The sequence below is a fragment of the Harmonia axyridis genome, chromosome 2 (assembly GCF_914767665.1).
Source record: "Harmonia axyridis chromosome 2, icHarAxyr1.1, whole genome shotgun sequence".
NCBI lineage: Eukaryota > Metazoa > Arthropoda > Insecta > Coleoptera > Coccinellidae > Harmonia > Harmonia axyridis.
The window spans coordinates 14297108-14314956 of NC_059502.1; the positions used below are offsets into that span (position 1 = coordinate 14297108).

At 34.7% G+C, this 17849-nt stretch overlaps 2 protein-coding genes across 4 annotated transcripts; both read right to left on the reverse strand.

Annotated features, from left to right (window-relative positions):
• Nucleotides 1–570: 570 nt before the first annotated feature.
• LOC123672257 (proton-coupled amino acid transporter 2-like) lies at nucleotides 571–10570 on the reverse strand. Of its 3 annotated transcripts, none has more exons than XM_045606286.1 (8): nucleotides 10427–10570; nucleotides 8592–8621; nucleotides 8392–8542; nucleotides 7517–7720; nucleotides 5980–6258; nucleotides 4412–4587; nucleotides 3199–3371; nucleotides 571–904 (listed from the first exon to the last, which is right to left on the reverse strand). In XM_045606286.1, exons 1-8 carry the CDS (start codon nucleotides 10468–10470, stop codon nucleotides 621–623), a joined length of 1341 nt encoding a protein of 446 aa, XP_045462242.1. In that variant the 5' UTR covers nucleotides 10471–10570; the 3' UTR covers nucleotides 571–620. The 3 variants fall into 3 exon arrangements, with proteins under 3 accessions (XP_045462242.1, XP_045462244.1, XP_045462245.1); XM_045606288.1 differs by lacking the exon at nucleotides 10427–10570 and adding an exon at nucleotides 8814–9000; XM_045606289.1 differs by lacking the exon at nucleotides 10427–10570 and adding an exon at nucleotides 8814–8889 and having other exon boundaries at nucleotides 8592–8635.
• A 2566-nt stretch (nucleotides 10571–13136) lies between these two features.
• LOC123672214 (dual oxidase maturation factor 1-like) lies at nucleotides 13137–17724 on the reverse strand. The gene is made up of 6 exons (XM_045606229.1): nucleotides 17539–17724; nucleotides 16348–16405; nucleotides 15806–16039; nucleotides 14034–14399; nucleotides 13646–13765; nucleotides 13137–13418 (listed from the first exon to the last, which is right to left on the reverse strand). Exons 1-6 carry the CDS (start codon nucleotides 17695–17697, stop codon nucleotides 13198–13200), a joined length of 1158 nt encoding a protein of 385 aa, XP_045462185.1. The 5' UTR covers nucleotides 17698–17724; the 3' UTR covers nucleotides 13137–13197.
• Between the last annotated feature and the right edge of the window lie 125 nt (nucleotides 17725–17849).

The window sequence follows — 17849 nt, forward strand, 5'->3', positions numbered from 1 at the left end:
GAGAGAACAATAAACAAATAGCACTAAATAAAGATTTCAAATATACTATGAGCCTTGAAATAAGTTTACAACGGAACAAATATATGATGAAAATAAATATTTAACTGATATAGGGTTTTGTTTTTTAAGGGAAATTAGACTGTCTTATTTCCCTTGAAAACAAAATCCTAATATAGAGTAACTTTTAAAAAACAAAGATAAACTGATTATATAAAGGTATAGGCGAGCAAAACCTAATAGCAAAATAATTTAAATATAATAGAAGATTGCATACAAAAAAATGGTTTGCTAGATTAATTCATAAAAAGGCAAAAGGCAAAATAGGATTTACAGGTAGTTTGTGTGGTGTATCGAGCAGAAAGGAAATTATAAATGAACTAGTCTGCGAAAGTTATATGCATGCGCATATTACCCCTTTCTGTAATTACAACCTAAATATATTACAATGATGAATTATATTTCGGCTGAAATAAACGAAGAATCAATCACCAATTATTTCTTCCAAGTCTATCTAAGATAACATTTATTGCTAGGCCAAGGCAAGTCTAAGGTTCCTACAAAAAACATTGATTCAGCAAATTAATAATTGTTTATTTATAAAGTATACAGTAGATTTAATACTAAGTTGTTGCTGTCGATGGTATTGTTGTTGATTGTTGAGGATTATAAACCTTATCTATTTCTTTGATGATATCCAATATTGCTGCTACTAATCCTGCTATAAGACTGAATATTCCTAGGAATAAAATCAGGAAATCTTTGATTTTAATACAAACTGAAGACTTTTCCCACATTAGTACAACGTGGAAAAACGCGGGGAAAATTATACTTAGTGAGGTATTACCAAGGGCTCCGGCCAGAGCTACTATTTGCCCTAACATTGGGAGGGTCCATGATAGAATAACTGGAAAAGAATTAGGGAGATTCATAAAGTACAACAGATTGGGAAATTAGATTATTACGCCTACAATAGGTGATCGAATGCTGGACATAAAGGGTGTTTTTTAGAGCTATAGAACTTTAAATTGCAATAAAACAACGATGGATTATTCGATTGACATGAATTTTATTTATCCGCAAGATAATCTAGTGGCATTACATTTTAAATACGATTTCTGGCATATGATCGCCACGGCTGGCTCGGATGTAGTCCAATCTGGACGTCCAATTTTCGATGACTTTTTCCAACATTTGTAGACGTATATCGGCAATAACACGGCGAATGTTGTCTTCCAAATGGTCAAGGGTTTGTGGCTTATCCGCATACACCAATGACTTTACATAGCCCCACAGAAAGTAATCTAGCGGTGTTAAATCACAAGATCTTGGAGGCCAATTCACAGGTCCAAAACGTGAAATTAGGCGGTCACCAAACATGTCTTTCAATAAATCGATTGTGGCACGAGTTGTGTGACATGTTGCGCCGTCTTGTTGGAACCACAGCTCCTGGACATCATGGTTGTTCAATTCAGGAATGAAAAGTTAGTAATCATGGCTCTATACCGATCACCATTGACTGTAACGTTCTGATCATCGTTTTTGAAGAAGTACGGACCAATGATTCCACCCATAAAGCGCACCAGTCAGTTTGTCTGGATGTAACGGTGTTTCGACATACACTTGAGGATTAGCTTCACTCCAAATGCGGCAGTTTCGTTTGTTGACATAGCTTTTCTACCAGAAGTGCGCTTCATCGCTAATGGACGTAGTGCGCGATACGTATTCCGCACAAAACCATTATTTTCGAAATAAAATTGTACTATTTGCGAGAGTCTATTCATGATGAATTGCCAAACCAAACTGAGAATAAATCACTTGACAGCTGTTGAATCGGTCACCATCTTGAACAGTAATGCCAACTTAAAGTTATATACCTCGAAAAAAAACACCCTTTATAAAAGCTCTCTATGGCACTCACTAGGGATGTTACGGAGCTTCTATTCCGATTCCGATAAGTCGAAATTTCTGATTGAAATTACACTTCCGACTCTGATCTCAGTTCCAACACTTTCAAATCGGAGGTTAAGATACTGAATTACTCAATAAGTCAGAGCGATTTAGATCGACTTACAAAGCAGGAAAGAATAGGAGACCTTGCCCCATGCTTAGTTTTAACGTTTTAACCATCTACTACTTGACTTGAAAATCAAGCTCGTGAAAAATAACATGCTTGAGCTTGGCTTGACTTGATTTTAGATATTTATTATATATGATTCATTACTTGACTTGATATCAATCTACTTGATAATACTTGAGCTTGATATGCACGCGTCGCACGGCATATATTTTTCTCTATTTCAGTATCGTAATGAGTTCATTACAGTTCTAAACAGTGCTGTAACGAACTCGCTACATCGTTTTCAGTTATATTTTTTGTTTTGTGGTTGTCTATACTGACTTCCAATCCTATCGAATTCCAACAAACTTCAATAATTGTCAATATAATATAATTTGGATATAGTGAAATGATTTTCAACATTATCCGCAATTTCTCTCAATTCTGGAGGTGTTAAATCGACTTCGTCAGATATAATTAACGAATCTAATGCGTAATTGTAAATTATTTCGAAATTCAAAACGTACGATTCATGTTCAAATTCCGTAATATGTCAATTTTCGTAACAGTCACACCAACTGCCAAGATATACAATACAAAAGTGACTAGGATATATAATCCGAATTTTTCATTGAGTTTCGACAATATTTCATAAAACTTGACTGAAATAGAGAAAATATCGTCTAATACTCGTTGCAGAAGGCAATTCCAACACTCATGCGTTCAAAAACTCGCTCGTTTTCGAATTTCGCATTCGTGTTGGAATAGGAGCCCATTCTGCAACTTGTTTTAGAATATACTATTCTAATCTCGTGAGCGCATAGACTAAATAAGGGAATTATGTGTTTTTTCTTCAAAATTCCACATTATTTCGAATAACAAATCTAAATTACATTTTAGTGAAATTAAAGAGACAAAATAAAGTTTGTGTTCATATTATTTTTTAACTTAAAAGTCATTCCCATTTTCCTCCGATTTCGGTTCCGATTTCAATCACAATTTCTATTCCGATTCCGAAAAATTGCAATTGAAAAATCTGATTTCGACTTACATTAAAATGGTAAATGTACATCCGTTACATCCCTAGTGTTGACAGTAGGTACTCAATTGATAAATAGGAAATTTCCAGTAGAAAAACTCACATGTGAAGATAATGCACCCTAATCTGAAGAGAAAGATCCCAAGCCTTGGAAAACGAAAAGGACCCCACTTCTCCGCCATGATTGGGAACAGGGCTTCAATGACGACGTAAATATTCAATGTGTAAGATAGCATAACTGATATTCCAACGCATATAACCACAATTTGAGCTGCTCTGAAAAAAAATCTCTGATTTATATTCCCGAATTGTAACAGTGCGTTTATTGCATTTCACGAAGAAAATTTCGCACCAAATGTATACAATGTACTTATTTGGAAGAAATGGAAAAAATGAAATATATACAGGGTGGGAAACATATTGATAGCAACTTCGTTTTTTCAAATGGAACATCCTGTATATTTTTCTATATTTGACTAGCTCTTTTTTCCCTGATTTCGAATATATAACATATGTTTGGTCAATCCCTCCTATTCTGAGTACCACAGAGTTTCAAATTTTCAAGAACCACCTGGCATGCTCAGTAATCAGTTTTCAAGTGGTAGGCTGCGATAACTCAAAATGCTTTTTTTTGAGTTATATCTTTGGCAACGATATGATATACGTTTTCCACTATAAATTGGAATTGGATGATTTGGATGCAACTCCATATATTCTCCCCTTGTAGCTTTCTTATTTTTATTGTTCTTCACATAAAGTGAAAATATTTCAAATTTTCCTCTTTCTGTGTATGAAACATATATCTTTGCCAACGAGATAACTCAAAAAAAAAATTTGAAACTCTGTGGTACTCAGAATAAGAGAGATAGACCAAACATATGTTATATATTCGAAATCAGGGGAAAAAGAGCTAGTCAAATATATAAAAATATACAGGGTGTTCCATTTGAAAAAATGAAGTTGCAATCAATATGTTGCCCACTCTGTATATTTTTCGTTTTGTGAAATCATTTTTGAAAACACTAGTCGATTTCGTGAAACTTTTGTGGATAACATTTTTTGATACCTCTTTTAGTAACCAAGTTGAAGGGGGGGTCAAATTATGGTGAAAACCCGGTACATATATTGCTTTTTTCAAAAACTCATATCGTCAAAACTAGTTCTAGCTGTGTGTTCTTAAAGATTTTTTCTCAAAATGAATAAGGAATTGATTCCATTTAACAAGGATCATTTTCGGAGTTTTCTGGTGCTTAGTTTGCATCCATGACTTCAATTCATGTTCTTTACAACTGAATAAAAAATAAAATCATACATACATTCCGTTCTCGAAGTTGAGAGTTACACTTCCACGGCAGTCCTTTCCGTATTTGAGGTACGAAAGAACTCCAATCAGTATAGTGAGAACCATTTCAATTAATAGCGCCATATTGAGTACTCCAAAGAAAGAAGATACTTTCGCTGGATCATCGATTTCGATGTAAATAGGCAACACCTGAAAAAATGGTTATGGATGAATTCTCAAAAAATGTTTAGAAATCAATTTATCCATTGAAGTGAAATTGAAATAATAAGAAAAAACTGGTTTCATGTTTGGCTCAAATACAATTTTTAATTCCGGAAAAAGTACCTTCTCAAGCAGGACTCGAACCCGCAACCTTCGACTAACTAGTCCAGTGCCGTAACAAGCCATCATATATTATGCTATTATAATTAAAAATAAAATTAACTATTCGTTTCAAAAGTAGGTAAAACAACTAATAGAGATTCGTAAAAAGTTGGAACCATATAAGTCTCACGTTTCTTCTTTTCTGAGAGTGGATAGAATTTAAAGGCAAGTTGCTGAGAATAAATGTTAGAAACTCATACCTAAAACGATTACATTATGCTTATATGTTTTGTAGATTCAAACCCGATTTCTTCAGATTTTTTCTCATGAAAGTATTTGTGTTTAGGTGCATTTCGAAGGCGAGTTTTATGTTAAGAGACAAATTTCTCAACTTCAACATGGTAAAATCTTCTCAAAGAGGAGCAAGGAGAAACTTCTGAGTCCTCATCCTTATTTTAAAGTTCGACTCCTGGATGATAAATCCGTAGCAAAATTAAATTTTGTCCGACCGGTCGTAAAAACAATAACTCTCAAACGGAAGAAATTATTAGTTTAGGTTCGTATTTTGACAATTTCAGGCATTCATTAAAATGACATGTTTATTTCGTAGCTAAAACCCGATAAAATTAAAGACAAATATGGGAAATGAAAATACGGTAAAATACATTCCCATCATTGGACAAGAATTGTTTCATTCAAAAAATACTTCCTTTCAACCAAGCGAATGGACTACCAAAGGATTTTTGAGAATACGACTTTAATTCCAATCATTTCAAACATATGATTCTTTTGCCCTTGTTTCTTTTTTATCTAAGTTGAAATTATGGTTTCTTTGAGAAGGAAAATTGCTGAAAAAGCATCAAGAACAACATGACCTACCTCATAGGTAGTGTTGTTTTTCGTCTTTGTGGGATACAAAATGATTTTATCCCTCTTTCAATGAGGTTAGTAGGGAATTCTGTTTATATTGGTTGGACTGCCATGTGTTATTTACACATACAGGCGGCTTAGTGATGGCGGTTTGGAGATTTTTATTGTAGAGAATGTTGACAAACGCAGAGGAGCGGAACAAACTTATGTTGTTTTTAAGAATAAAGGATGAAATATACGGCCAGCAAATTGGGCCGAATTGCCGCTCCTCAAATAGAGGCGCCTGAAACAGTTGCTTCACTGTTTCACCCGTAACGCCGACCCTGCCTTTGAGTAACCTAATTTTTATATTTTTTAAGGACTATTCCTCCAATCAATTTGTATGGAGTTGAAAATTGGCTTACTTACAACTTGTATGGCGGTGAAGGATAATATTCCTATACTAATGAACATGGGTAGTTGTAGCATATTACCAATCCATTCGAAAGTATATTCTTCTGGCAGATTCGTAGATGTTAAATATATAGTTATTATGATTCCCAGCAGTACCAGTATATTAGCGAAGAGTGATAGAAATCCGACTAACATCAAGTTTCCCAATAAACTTGATGAAATAACAATAGGTGGGAAGGCTATAAGAACCCACATCTGAATGCTCAGATCGGTATAGCCCCAATGTTCAGCCACCTGAAAAAAATCATGGTTTTTTTAGAAAGGTAAATAATTTTGCAGTCACGTGCAGTCGATAAGAAGTAACACAATTTAAATCAATTTTATTAAATTGAATTCGAGAAATAATATAATGAAAATGCTATTTAATGTGGAAAACCTAAATTCATTTGATTTTATTATATGACGCAGCAATCCTATTTAATCACTCTTGTTATTAATACAGAAAACGTCAGCTCTTTCGGATGTATGGTACCTTGCTCATGCGCAAAAGTGAAATTTTCGATATTTCAATTTTTGCTTTTCTAATTGTTGGATGTTGGCGAAAATCAAAATACCAGTGATACCAATTCTGATTGAAAATGGTTTGAATATTTGAGTTGGGGCATATTTGTTCCATAGAAATTTCAGCTTCAACCAATAAAACGGTGTAGGTATTGTGGTGACTCTTTGCTAGCTCAAGTGATAGCACCGCACGCTGCGCAATTCTCATAAGAATCACACAATAGGGATACAAACCGAACCGAAGTACCCTGCTCCTCTTTGTAGGTGGAAGGTGTATACAGCAGGAACCACTGACATGCTCCGCTATGGATTACTTCGTGAGTATCCAAAACTGACTTTCCCCTGTGAGTGGTTCTTAGGCCAGTCAGCCCCGGACATTCGTACACTATGTGTTCGGCTGTTTCTACTTCCTTTCCACAGAGCCTGCAGATCTCATCTGCTACTTAACCATGCGGTACAAAAGGTATTTGCACTGACAGTGTCCTGCCACCACAACCTGAAAATCAGCTCGTGGTAGCTTCAGGAGCTTCCTGGTATAGGTCGGTGAAGGCACTAGAAATTCCTTTACTTGAGCAAGACCCAGAGTGTTTCTCCAGAGTGTTTTTCTATTGTCCCACTCCCATTGATCTATATATTGGTCTTTTCCAAGACCACAGAAGGAATCAGGACTAGGTGTTAACCTTGATGCCCTTTTTGCAAGTTCATTGGCTTTTTCATTTCCTTCAATACCACAATGCCCTGGTACCCATGGTAAAGTAACTTTATTCGCTCTGGCCAGTTGCTTTATCTTTATGGTATTACGCTGATTGGCATAGTATTTTGCAGGTAAAATTCAAAGATACATACAAATCGATATTTTTTTGAATACCTGAAATTTTCATGAACTTATAATTCCGTCAATACAGTGAATTTTGAATATAGAATGTCATGAAATTTAATGATTTTCTCAGATAATTCTCTTTAATGAACATCTACTGATAAAAATACAAACCCTCATCATGCTGTCTGCAAAGAACACGGTATAGATACATAGTACACCAGTTTGAGTTACAATCAGTAGGACGTTACTGAAAACTTTCATACACTTCTGCATATTCCTCACTTTCTCAGGTCCGTACTTGAAAACTCCCTCGCCAGTTTCTGCCAGGTCCGGTCTTCTGCCGATATGTTTTTCCACTTCTTGCCCGCATTGTAACTAAAAAAAAATCAATCAACTTTCTTCCTAAACTTTTTCGCGTATAAATATCTCCAAGATTAAATTCTGGTGATTATGATTAAATACTTTTCCTATTTGTTTTTTTGGTTGCAGATTGTTGGATTTCTGTGCACTTCTCACGAACAATCTTTAGTCTTTCAGTATGGATCGAAGGATAACCATACGATCTAATCGACAGGCTTGATTTTTGACCCTATTAACGTTAAAATCACTACTTTCCAAAGACAAAAAGTATGGAGATCTGCAATGAACGATGGGTAATGAAATTTACGATTGCCATTGAATTTTTCCATCGTCAGATCTCAGCTCGTCAGGTTCGGTCGTTCAATTCAATCGACAGTTCTCATCGTAAGGCCGCTGGTATTTGAGTAGGCATTTTTAGTATTATATGTTAGATGAAAGTGTATCTTATTGACGTCAGAAATGGTAAATCCAACATGTCAACTGTATCAACCTTAAAAACTCATACAAAACCGGCAATCCCTAAATTTTGTGTTTTCAACTCTTCGCTATGTTGCTGACGTACTTATTCTGATTGTGCATATGCATTTAATTCGTAGATATTAAGCCATGTTTTGACAATCTGGCACCGCCAGTCTTTTGATCGCTGACTTCAAGCCATTGCTGAAATAAATGAACTTTATACTCACCAACATATGTTGGCAGTGCAAAGCTACAAGTCCTAATACAACCAAAATTGGAGGTCCCAATATCATCCCAGCATTTTTGAAAGCAAATCCTAGAGCAAATATTCCCGATCCTACACAACATTTCAAATGGTTCATTATACTCAAACAGTACCTGAAAAAAACTTTCAAAAGCCAGTTCAGCTTTTATCTAAAGAACTTACCCGCTTGGTGGCTTTTTCTTCAGACCTGTCCTGAAAAATCATTTCTTTCAAATTATTCATTAGAGCAAAAATATCGACGCAAATTTTTCATGTGGAAAAAATAACCAACAAATAATAGTAATTTCAATACAAATATAGCAAAAAAATTTCATGTATTTAAGCTTAACCGAAAATGAATACCTAAGCCAAAAACAAAATTCTAGAATAGGATAAAATCCTCACCTTTCATCTATTTCACCTTTTGGAGGTTCAGCCATTTTTTAGCGCTCGTTTTTATCGAACTCTTCCAATTAATATTATCTCTTAAAATCAAAACATTATCGATTCATTAAAATTTTAATTTTTCCCTAAAATATTTCCCGCATTAAAAAACACCATACACATTGCGCGATATGACAATGAATGTCAAAAAATTATCATAGAGTAGAAAATTGAAAAAAAAAATGTAGGATTTATTTTTATTAATGCTTTTCAGTTCAGTCATTGGGTGCGAAAAAATAGGGTTACCTGGAATGTTTTGAAAATTGGTGATTTCATAATAATAATAATAATTCTTTATTGATCCCTTCGACATTACCAAGAATGTATGGAACATTTTTTATGGATTTATTATGATAAAAATGCGTTTTGATAACGAATGCAATTTGATATTGAAGAATGTTTTATTCTCCCTTTAACCTTTTTAGCTTTATGCTCAGGTTTATTCGCTTCGCAATTCAAAGAATTAATGATGCAGTTAGAACTGTTAAGTATAGGATAAAAGAAAATATTATACAGGGTGGCCATTTGAAAACGAAACAGACGAGATTACAGACGAAATAAAGTTTTTCGATAGAAATGCTCGGACAGGTCGATTTCTGTTTCGAGGGGGACAACTTAAGATGTAGGTTACGCATAGCGCTTCAACCCTTGCTACTACAACCTTCACCCCCAAATTTTGAATAGGGAAGATGGGGTGAGTGATACCTCATTTGAAAGGTATTTTTATACTGATTTCAGCACAGTAATTGTTTTTTCATTTTATGCATTAGTTCTCGAAATATTCTTAACTAAGTATTTGAAAATGAAGTGGTGTTTTCATGGCACTTGTAGTGTTTTGTGAAAAATCGACATTTTGAGCTTCAAAACAACCATGACTGTGGCTTCCTTCCTAACTAACTAACGCATGAATATTTCGAGAACTAATGCATAAAATGAAAAAACAATTACTGTGCTGAAATCAGTATAAAAATACCTTCAAATTGAGGTATCACTCACCCCATCTTCCCTATTCAAAAATTGGGGGTGGGGGTTGTAGCAGCAAGGGTTGAAGCGCTATGCGTCCGTAACCTACATCTTGAGTTGTCCCCCTCGAAACAGAAATCGACCTGTCCGAGCATTTCTATCGAAAAACTTTATTTCGTCTGTAATCTCGTCTGTTTCGTTTTCAAATGGCCACCCTGTATATAATCCACATCATTCTACCGGAAAATTTTATATATATTTTGGAGCTATTCTTAGAAAATGTAAGTTTCTTGACATGAAATTCCGTATAGAAATCGGCATTCTCTTATCCTGAATTAAAGTAAAAAAATTATTTCAGACAAATAAATATTGGTGCGAGATGGAATCATCAAAATAAATCGTCAAATCAAACGTCCTTTTAAGATTGATAGCTGAACCTCACGAATAGAAAATGAAAACAAATACAACTGAAAATATCAACACGTGTAGATTCCAAGGTTGAGTTCCAATAATTTCATTTCATATTAATAGAACCCCAATTCAATTTTTATTTCGAGTTCGATTTCTAAAAATTTTCGGAAAAGTATACCTATTTTAGGTTGTCAACTCACCTTGTTACAGATTTTCCTTGCATATTCAAGGATTTCTCACTCATGATTAGAGAAAGTGCAGCTGAACAAAATTGGCACTAACTTATTGCATACAGTTTTCGATACTGCATAACAATCACGTATAATGGACTGATGCCTAAATTCAGAATGACTCCCATTCATTTATCAATTTTATAATGAATCATTTGATATACATACTAGCATACTGGTGTACTTACTATAGGTGTTTTCAAGAACAAGTGATAAAGATTGAAGGAAATTAAATTTGAGTGAAACAATACTCTAAACATTAAACATGTTATTATTTACATTGTTGAAGAATTTGTCTATCAATTGGAGTCAATAAATAGCTGAAATATTTTCAAGGAATAGTATCTAGTAATGAAATTCGTGAAGGGTTTCGTTTTGATATAAAAAAAAAATATTTTAAGATAAATCAATGGATGTTTAGTTCTTTGTAAAGTGGAAGGTATGTTGTTGAAGATGGAAAACGTCATCAGCTAAATGGCTGCCACTGTCATAGTTGCAGCACCATTTCCTTTTCATGAAATTTTCAATGACCAATTCACACATTTGCGGCTGTATGTCGTCGATAACTTTACGAATTCCATTTTTAAGGTCTTGTGCATGAATCATTTACATAGACCTCATCTTTCACGTGGTCCCAAAGAAAAAAGTCACAAAATCTTGGTGGCCAATTGTGATCACCTCTTCGAGAAGTAACATGACCAGAAAACTTTTCTTGCAATATACGCTCTATTAGTGATGACGTCACACACCGCCACTTTAGTTCTCCTGTCAGTGTTCGGAATCCAAACAAACAAATTGTCATTCAAATTAGTACGTTGTCGTTGAAGAAATTGGCTTATTTTGATAAATAAGATTATTTAAGGAACGATTTTACTATTAATTGATAGACAGAAGGAACGAGATTAATGCCAGTAAGTTCGAACTTAAAGTTCAACTAATAAACACGGCTTTTTACAAAATCTGGGGAATGATACAGGATTCAAACTTACTGGTTTTAACCTCGTTCCTTCTTTCTATCAATTAATACTGAAATCATTCCTAAAATACTCTTATTTATGAAAATAAGCCAATTCCTTCAACGGCACCGTACTAATTGAATGACAATTTATTTGTTTGGATTCTGAACACTGACAGGAGAACCAAAAATGGCGCTGTGTGACGTCACACTAATAGAGCGTATTGCGATTGTTTCGTCGTCCACAATATCTTTCAATTACGACCATAAAAAAATTATCAATCATAGCAGTTGCATCAACGTCATTATCGAATAGGGGAAGTCCAGTCACACCACTAGCTCAAAAACCGCATCAAACAGTGACGCGTTGAGGATGCAAAGGCTTTTCAGCAATCATTCTTTGATTTTCCGAGCCCCAAATGCGACAATTCAGCTTATTAACGTAGTTTCGAGGTGAAAATGATCTTTGTCACTGGAGAAGATTTTTTATGAAAATTCGGATCATTTTGATGCATTTCAAGGACCTGCTCGTGGATAACAGGCTTATTGCAAAGCTCATAGAAATGCTCTAAGGAAAAAAGTTATTGCCAAGGTTGTAGCCTATTTCGAAAGCAAAAAGAATATTTTTACAGAAAAGGTATTGAACATTAGAAGTGCGTTGGTGTGTGAACTATGTTGACGAATGAAGTAAAATATGTTTTTACCGGTTAGGCCGGAACTTCTTAAGTGAAATGGTAGTCCTATACTATAGGGTGTTTTTTTTTCGAGGTATATAACTTTAAGTTGGCATTACTGTTCAAGATGGTGACCGATTTAACAGCTGTCAAAGGATTTATTCTCAGTTTGGTTTGGCAATTCATCATGAATAGACTCACGCCTGAACAACGCTTGCAATTAGTGCAATTTTATTTCGAAAAAAATGATTCTGTGCGGAATAGGTATCGCGTTTAGCGATGAAGCGCACTTCTGGTTGAATGGCTACGTCAACAAACAGAACTAAACAGAACTGCCGCATTTGGAGTGAAGCTAATCCTCAAGTGTATGTCGAAACACCGTTACATCCAGAAAAACTGACTGTTTGGTGCGCGTTATGGGCTGGTGGAATCATTGGTCCTTACTTCTTCAAAAACGATGATGGCCAGAACGTTACAGTCAATGGTGATCGGTATAGAGCCATGATTACTCACTTTTTCATTCCTGAATTGAACAACCATGATGTCTAGGAACTGTGGTTCCAACAAGACGGCGCATCATGTCACACTGCTCGTGCCACAATCGATTTATTGAAAGACACGTTTGGTGACCACCTAATTTCACGTTTTGGACCTGTGAATTGGCCTCCAAGATCTTGTGATTTAAGACCGTTAGACTACTTTCTGTGGGGCTATGTAAAGTCATTGGTCTATGCGGATAAGCCACAAACCCTTGACCATTTGGAAGACAACATTCGCCGTGTTATTGCCGATATACGGCCACAAATGTTGGAAAAAGTCATCGAAAATTGGACGTCCAGATTGGACTACATCCGAGCCAGCCGTGGCGTTCATATGCCAGAAATCATATTTAAAATGTAATGCCACAAGATTATCTTGCGGATAAATAAAATTCATGTCAATCGAATAATCCATCGTTGTTTTATTGCAATTTAAAGTTCTATAGCTCTAAAAAAACACTCTTTATAATTACAAATAATACGAAGAGGTTTGAAAAATAATTGTTGAAGCAGACTCTTTTAATGTTTATCTCAAGAATAATTACAGATACCTACAAAGAAAAATGAAGTAATTCAAACTACTTGATTCATCAAATGCCTAGGTTTTTTCTCTCTCGGTACAGGAGGTGGTAAAGCCACATGATGTCTGTATCGCACAGTGCCTCTTTTCTTATAAACAGGTATATATTCTACATTTTGATCTTCTTCTTCTTCCTCAACAGATTGACGCATAGGTATTAAAGGTATATCTTGTCGGACTTCCTTATGCCTCAAAACTGATTCTTCTTCTGGAGCTGAAATAGTCAACGTTTTTAAGAAGTTCTTGATTAGATAGGATGTTGTACAGTTGAATAAAGAGATGGATTTCATGCGAATTAGACAAATTTGAATGTGAAATGATCAATGTTTTTATGGAATTTCACTGATTCAGATTTTTGTTTAGAAGGCTGAATTGAGTATATTGCTTTCCTAATTTTCTGGAATGTGTAACAGAGAATTGTAATTATTGCTATTTACTTACTCAAGTAAGATATTTCATCAAAACTTGTCAGAGGATCCACATCGAAAAAGGTATATAGTAGATCATCATATTTTTGATCCATTATTATAATACTGATCGCACTAATAACAGAAAGAAGACCTGGAAAACAAAACAATGAGATATAAGTATCCAATAGATTTAATGATATCTACGTTAGGTCAAGAAATAACTAGGAATATATCATTTCAAATATAATTTTCGTAATTATTGTTGTTGTTTAGATGACACAATTTTCTCAGAAGAAGTTGAGGCATAATCTATATTACAAGCGGATATTTTAGTACGGATACCTGGTTGGTTATTTTAATATGATATAATTTTTGAATAAAACAAATATAATAGTTCTGTATATGATCAAAATAATTACCATTGACAAATGTGATCCAAAATGAGACTCCATATGCGGTTGTCAAAATCACACCATCGAAAGGTATCACAAGAGGGCTTGGATTTTTCACTACTACCCACAATAAATTGGCAGCCAACTGCAGAAGTCCAGTCATTCCCAAACAATATCCACCATAAACAATGACAGACCTGAATAAAATGAGTGCCAATAGCCATGTTGCAAATGCGGTCCACATAAGAATGTGGCAATACCAACCGGAGGTTCTGTAGAATCTTCCATATCGAAAACCTTCACCGTCTATGACGAAATAATCCACTACCCATAATATAGGGGTTGGCACTCCTCGAAGTTGGGCTGCTCGGAATTCCTGTTGTAGTCTACCAGCTACAAAATTATTAAAATTACTACACAAATTTTGTATTCTATAGTCCGGTCTTCTAAATATTTCTCAGGGTAATAAACATAGATAGAGGGAGTATAATCAATTCTCGAGTGTCCTAAATATGTCCGATTGTAGAGGATGTTTTTTTTCGAGGTAAATAACTTTAAGTTGGTATTACTGTTCAAGATGTCGACCGATTTAACAGCTGTCAAGTGATTCATTCTCAGTTTGGTTTGGCAATTCATCATTAATAGACTTACGCCTGAACAACGCTTGCAAATGGTGCAATTTTTCGAAAATAATGGTTCTGTGCGGAATACGTATCGCGCACTACGTCCATTTTATTTTGTTTAGCGATGAAGCGCACATCCAGAAAAACTGACTCTTTGGTGCGCTTTATGGGCTGGTGGAATCATTCTTCAAAAACGATGATGGCCAGAACGTTACAGTCAATGGTGATCGATAAAGAGCCATGATTACTAACTTTTTCATTACTGGATTGAACAACCATGATTTCCAGGAGCTGTGGTTCCAACAAGACGGCGCAACATGTCACACAGCTCGTGCCACAATCGATTTATTGAAAGACACGTTTGGTGACCGCCTAATTTCACGTTTTGACCTGTGAATTGGCCTCCAAGATCTTGTGATTTAACACCTCTAGACTATTTTCTGTGGGGCTATGTAAAGTCATTGGTCTATGCGGATAAGCCACAAACCCTTGACCATTTGGAAGACAACATTCGCCGTCTTATTGCCGATATACGGCCACAAATTTCGGAAAAAGTCATCGAAAATTGGAAGTCCAGATCGGACTACATCCGAGCCAGTCGTGGCGGTCATATGCCAGAAATCATATTTAAAATGTAATGCCACAAGTTTATCTTGCGGATAAATAAAATTCATGTCAATCGAATAGTCCATCGTTGTTTTAATGCAATTTAAAGTTCTATAGCTCTAAAAAAACACCCTTTATATAGAGATTTAGAAAATACATTCGGAAAAATAGGATATTCAACGTTATTCCAGAGAATACTCATGGACCAATGAAACAGTGCAAAAAAACAAAACATCTACTTGATATGATATCGAATAAAGGAGTGTTCTCTTTCAATGACGGGTTGGGGATGGTCGCAGTTGCGGCCTGCTCTAGCTCTAGCGCTCCGAGTATAAGCGTCTTATTTGCTAGCTCATAAAAGTTCATCAATAAAAGGAGTTATCCAAATATTCAGTTCTGTAGCTTTAGAATAGAGAAAATGATCAAGTTTTTCGGATAATCCTGTGAGTAACTGAATATCTTTCGAAGAACGGATTAGGAAAAAGCTGGTGATTATTTGACCAACTGAAAACTAGTTCATTCCTAACTGTACAAACTAAAATCAATGAATAAGTAATGCAGAAAAATTACCGAATGGTCCAAAGCCAAAATTTCCTTGGTCCCAAGTCCATGTAAATCTCTCATTATAATCAATTATTTCATTTTTCAATTCTGGATTGGACGAATTGCTCTTCAAAGTAACATTCACACTTCGTAGTCCAATATGAATTCCAATAGAAGCTTCGATTTCTGCAGCTATTCCAGCTTTATAAGGAGTTTTGACCTGGACAACAGCTGTCTCCCAATCTTGCCCAAAGTTTCCCACTGAAAAATACACTTTAAGGATTCCTTTTCTAGAGTTCACTTAAGTTTAATAGCCAGCATTCTTAATTTCATATTCATTGCAGCTGATAGCTAAGTTCACGCTGTCGGTTACATTCAGAACCGAAGGTCAGAAGCTAATCTGATTTTTCATTTTGCTCTGAAACTTTTAATTTTGACAAGGTTTTTTACAAGTTTTGTTTATTTTCTATTTATAATGAGAAAAATAACTACTCAGTTGACTTATAAAGTTATTTTTGGAATTATCGATATATTAGAATCAGTGAGATAATCAAAATCATAACACTTACATAAGACGAGTAATCCAATCAGCAACTGTAAAAATATTCTCGCATATGCATGAATGTTCTGAAAAAATCCATAAATTCAATTATTGCATCATTGAATATTAGCAAACTAAAAAGTGAGTTCAAGCATATTCTGTCCAAAAAATTTCTGGGAAATTGTCCTCATCTTCATCTCCTTATAAATTCACACGGCCTAATTTAGAATTTCTGAATTTGGTGATCATCTTCATTTCATGTTGGTCATCATATTTTGCTCTAGCAAATTTCTAGGAAATTGTCCTCATCTTCATCTCCTCATAAATTCACACGGCCTAATTTAGAATTTCTACATTTGGTGATCATCTTCATTTAATGTTTGTCATCATATTTTTTAATACGAATAAAGGGCAAAAGCCAAAATTTTTGAATCTTGAATATATATTCCATTGAAATTATTCTAAATTCAACGAACGTATATTTGTAAGTATTTTATTGTTGAATGATTGAATGAATTTCTGGTTGCATCGAAATTGTATCAGTTGTAGAGTTGAAGATTTGGAGTTATCAAATTGAACATTCATCACTACAGCGTTGAGTCAAATGCATTAGCTGGCAAGGTTATGGCATCCATAATTTGAGACATGCATAGTTCATTGATCTATCTTGACAAAGGTGAAACATTCAACTACATTACGTTATTGGATCGATTGAAATTGAAATAAAGAAAAAACGACCTCCTTTTACAGACCTCAAAAAAAAAGCTCCAGGAAAAGAAATTTGGCTCTAATGAAGAAGTAATTGCTGAGACTGAAGCCTTTTTCTATTCCTCAGAAAAGGTATTACCTAATACCTATCGTATCTCTTTTTTTATATCATATGTTGAGGAATAAAGTCGAATTTTCAAGAGGAATGTTTTTTAGTGATTAGGCGTTGTACTTATCGAGTGAAGTGTTATAAAGAAAAGCATTATTTCTATCCTATTAGATAATTCTTGATTATTTACTTCTACCATTCATTTCTATTTCGAATTTTATTCATTTATATTATTTAGTTTATTCGCTATTCGCATATTTTAACTTAATTTTGTTTTGTTATTATCATATTTCATTTTCTTTTCATCGAAATTTCATTTGGTTGAATCGTTTCCACATGTTCCTTGGTATACAATTACCTATATCGATAATTTTTTGGGTTGAGCAAATTAATATAACTTACCGTTTTTCTATTTGTTGATGGTATAGAAATAGCAAAACATATCATCAATATCACAAATGCAACTATAATACCCACTTCAAGGGTGTCAAAGTGTACGGCACTAGCATTTGCAGGGTATTGTGTGGGAAATCCCTCAGATCTTCCTAAACTGAACCACATACTTAATCACAAAGCTAAAACTGACCATTATTTCGCCAACTACGGAACTTCCTCTTGATTTGATAAGCCCACAGATTGGGTCATCGTCATCATTAGTCTTGAACAGAATTTTTAATATAAATATTTACCGGGTGTTTCTAAACTGATGTGAA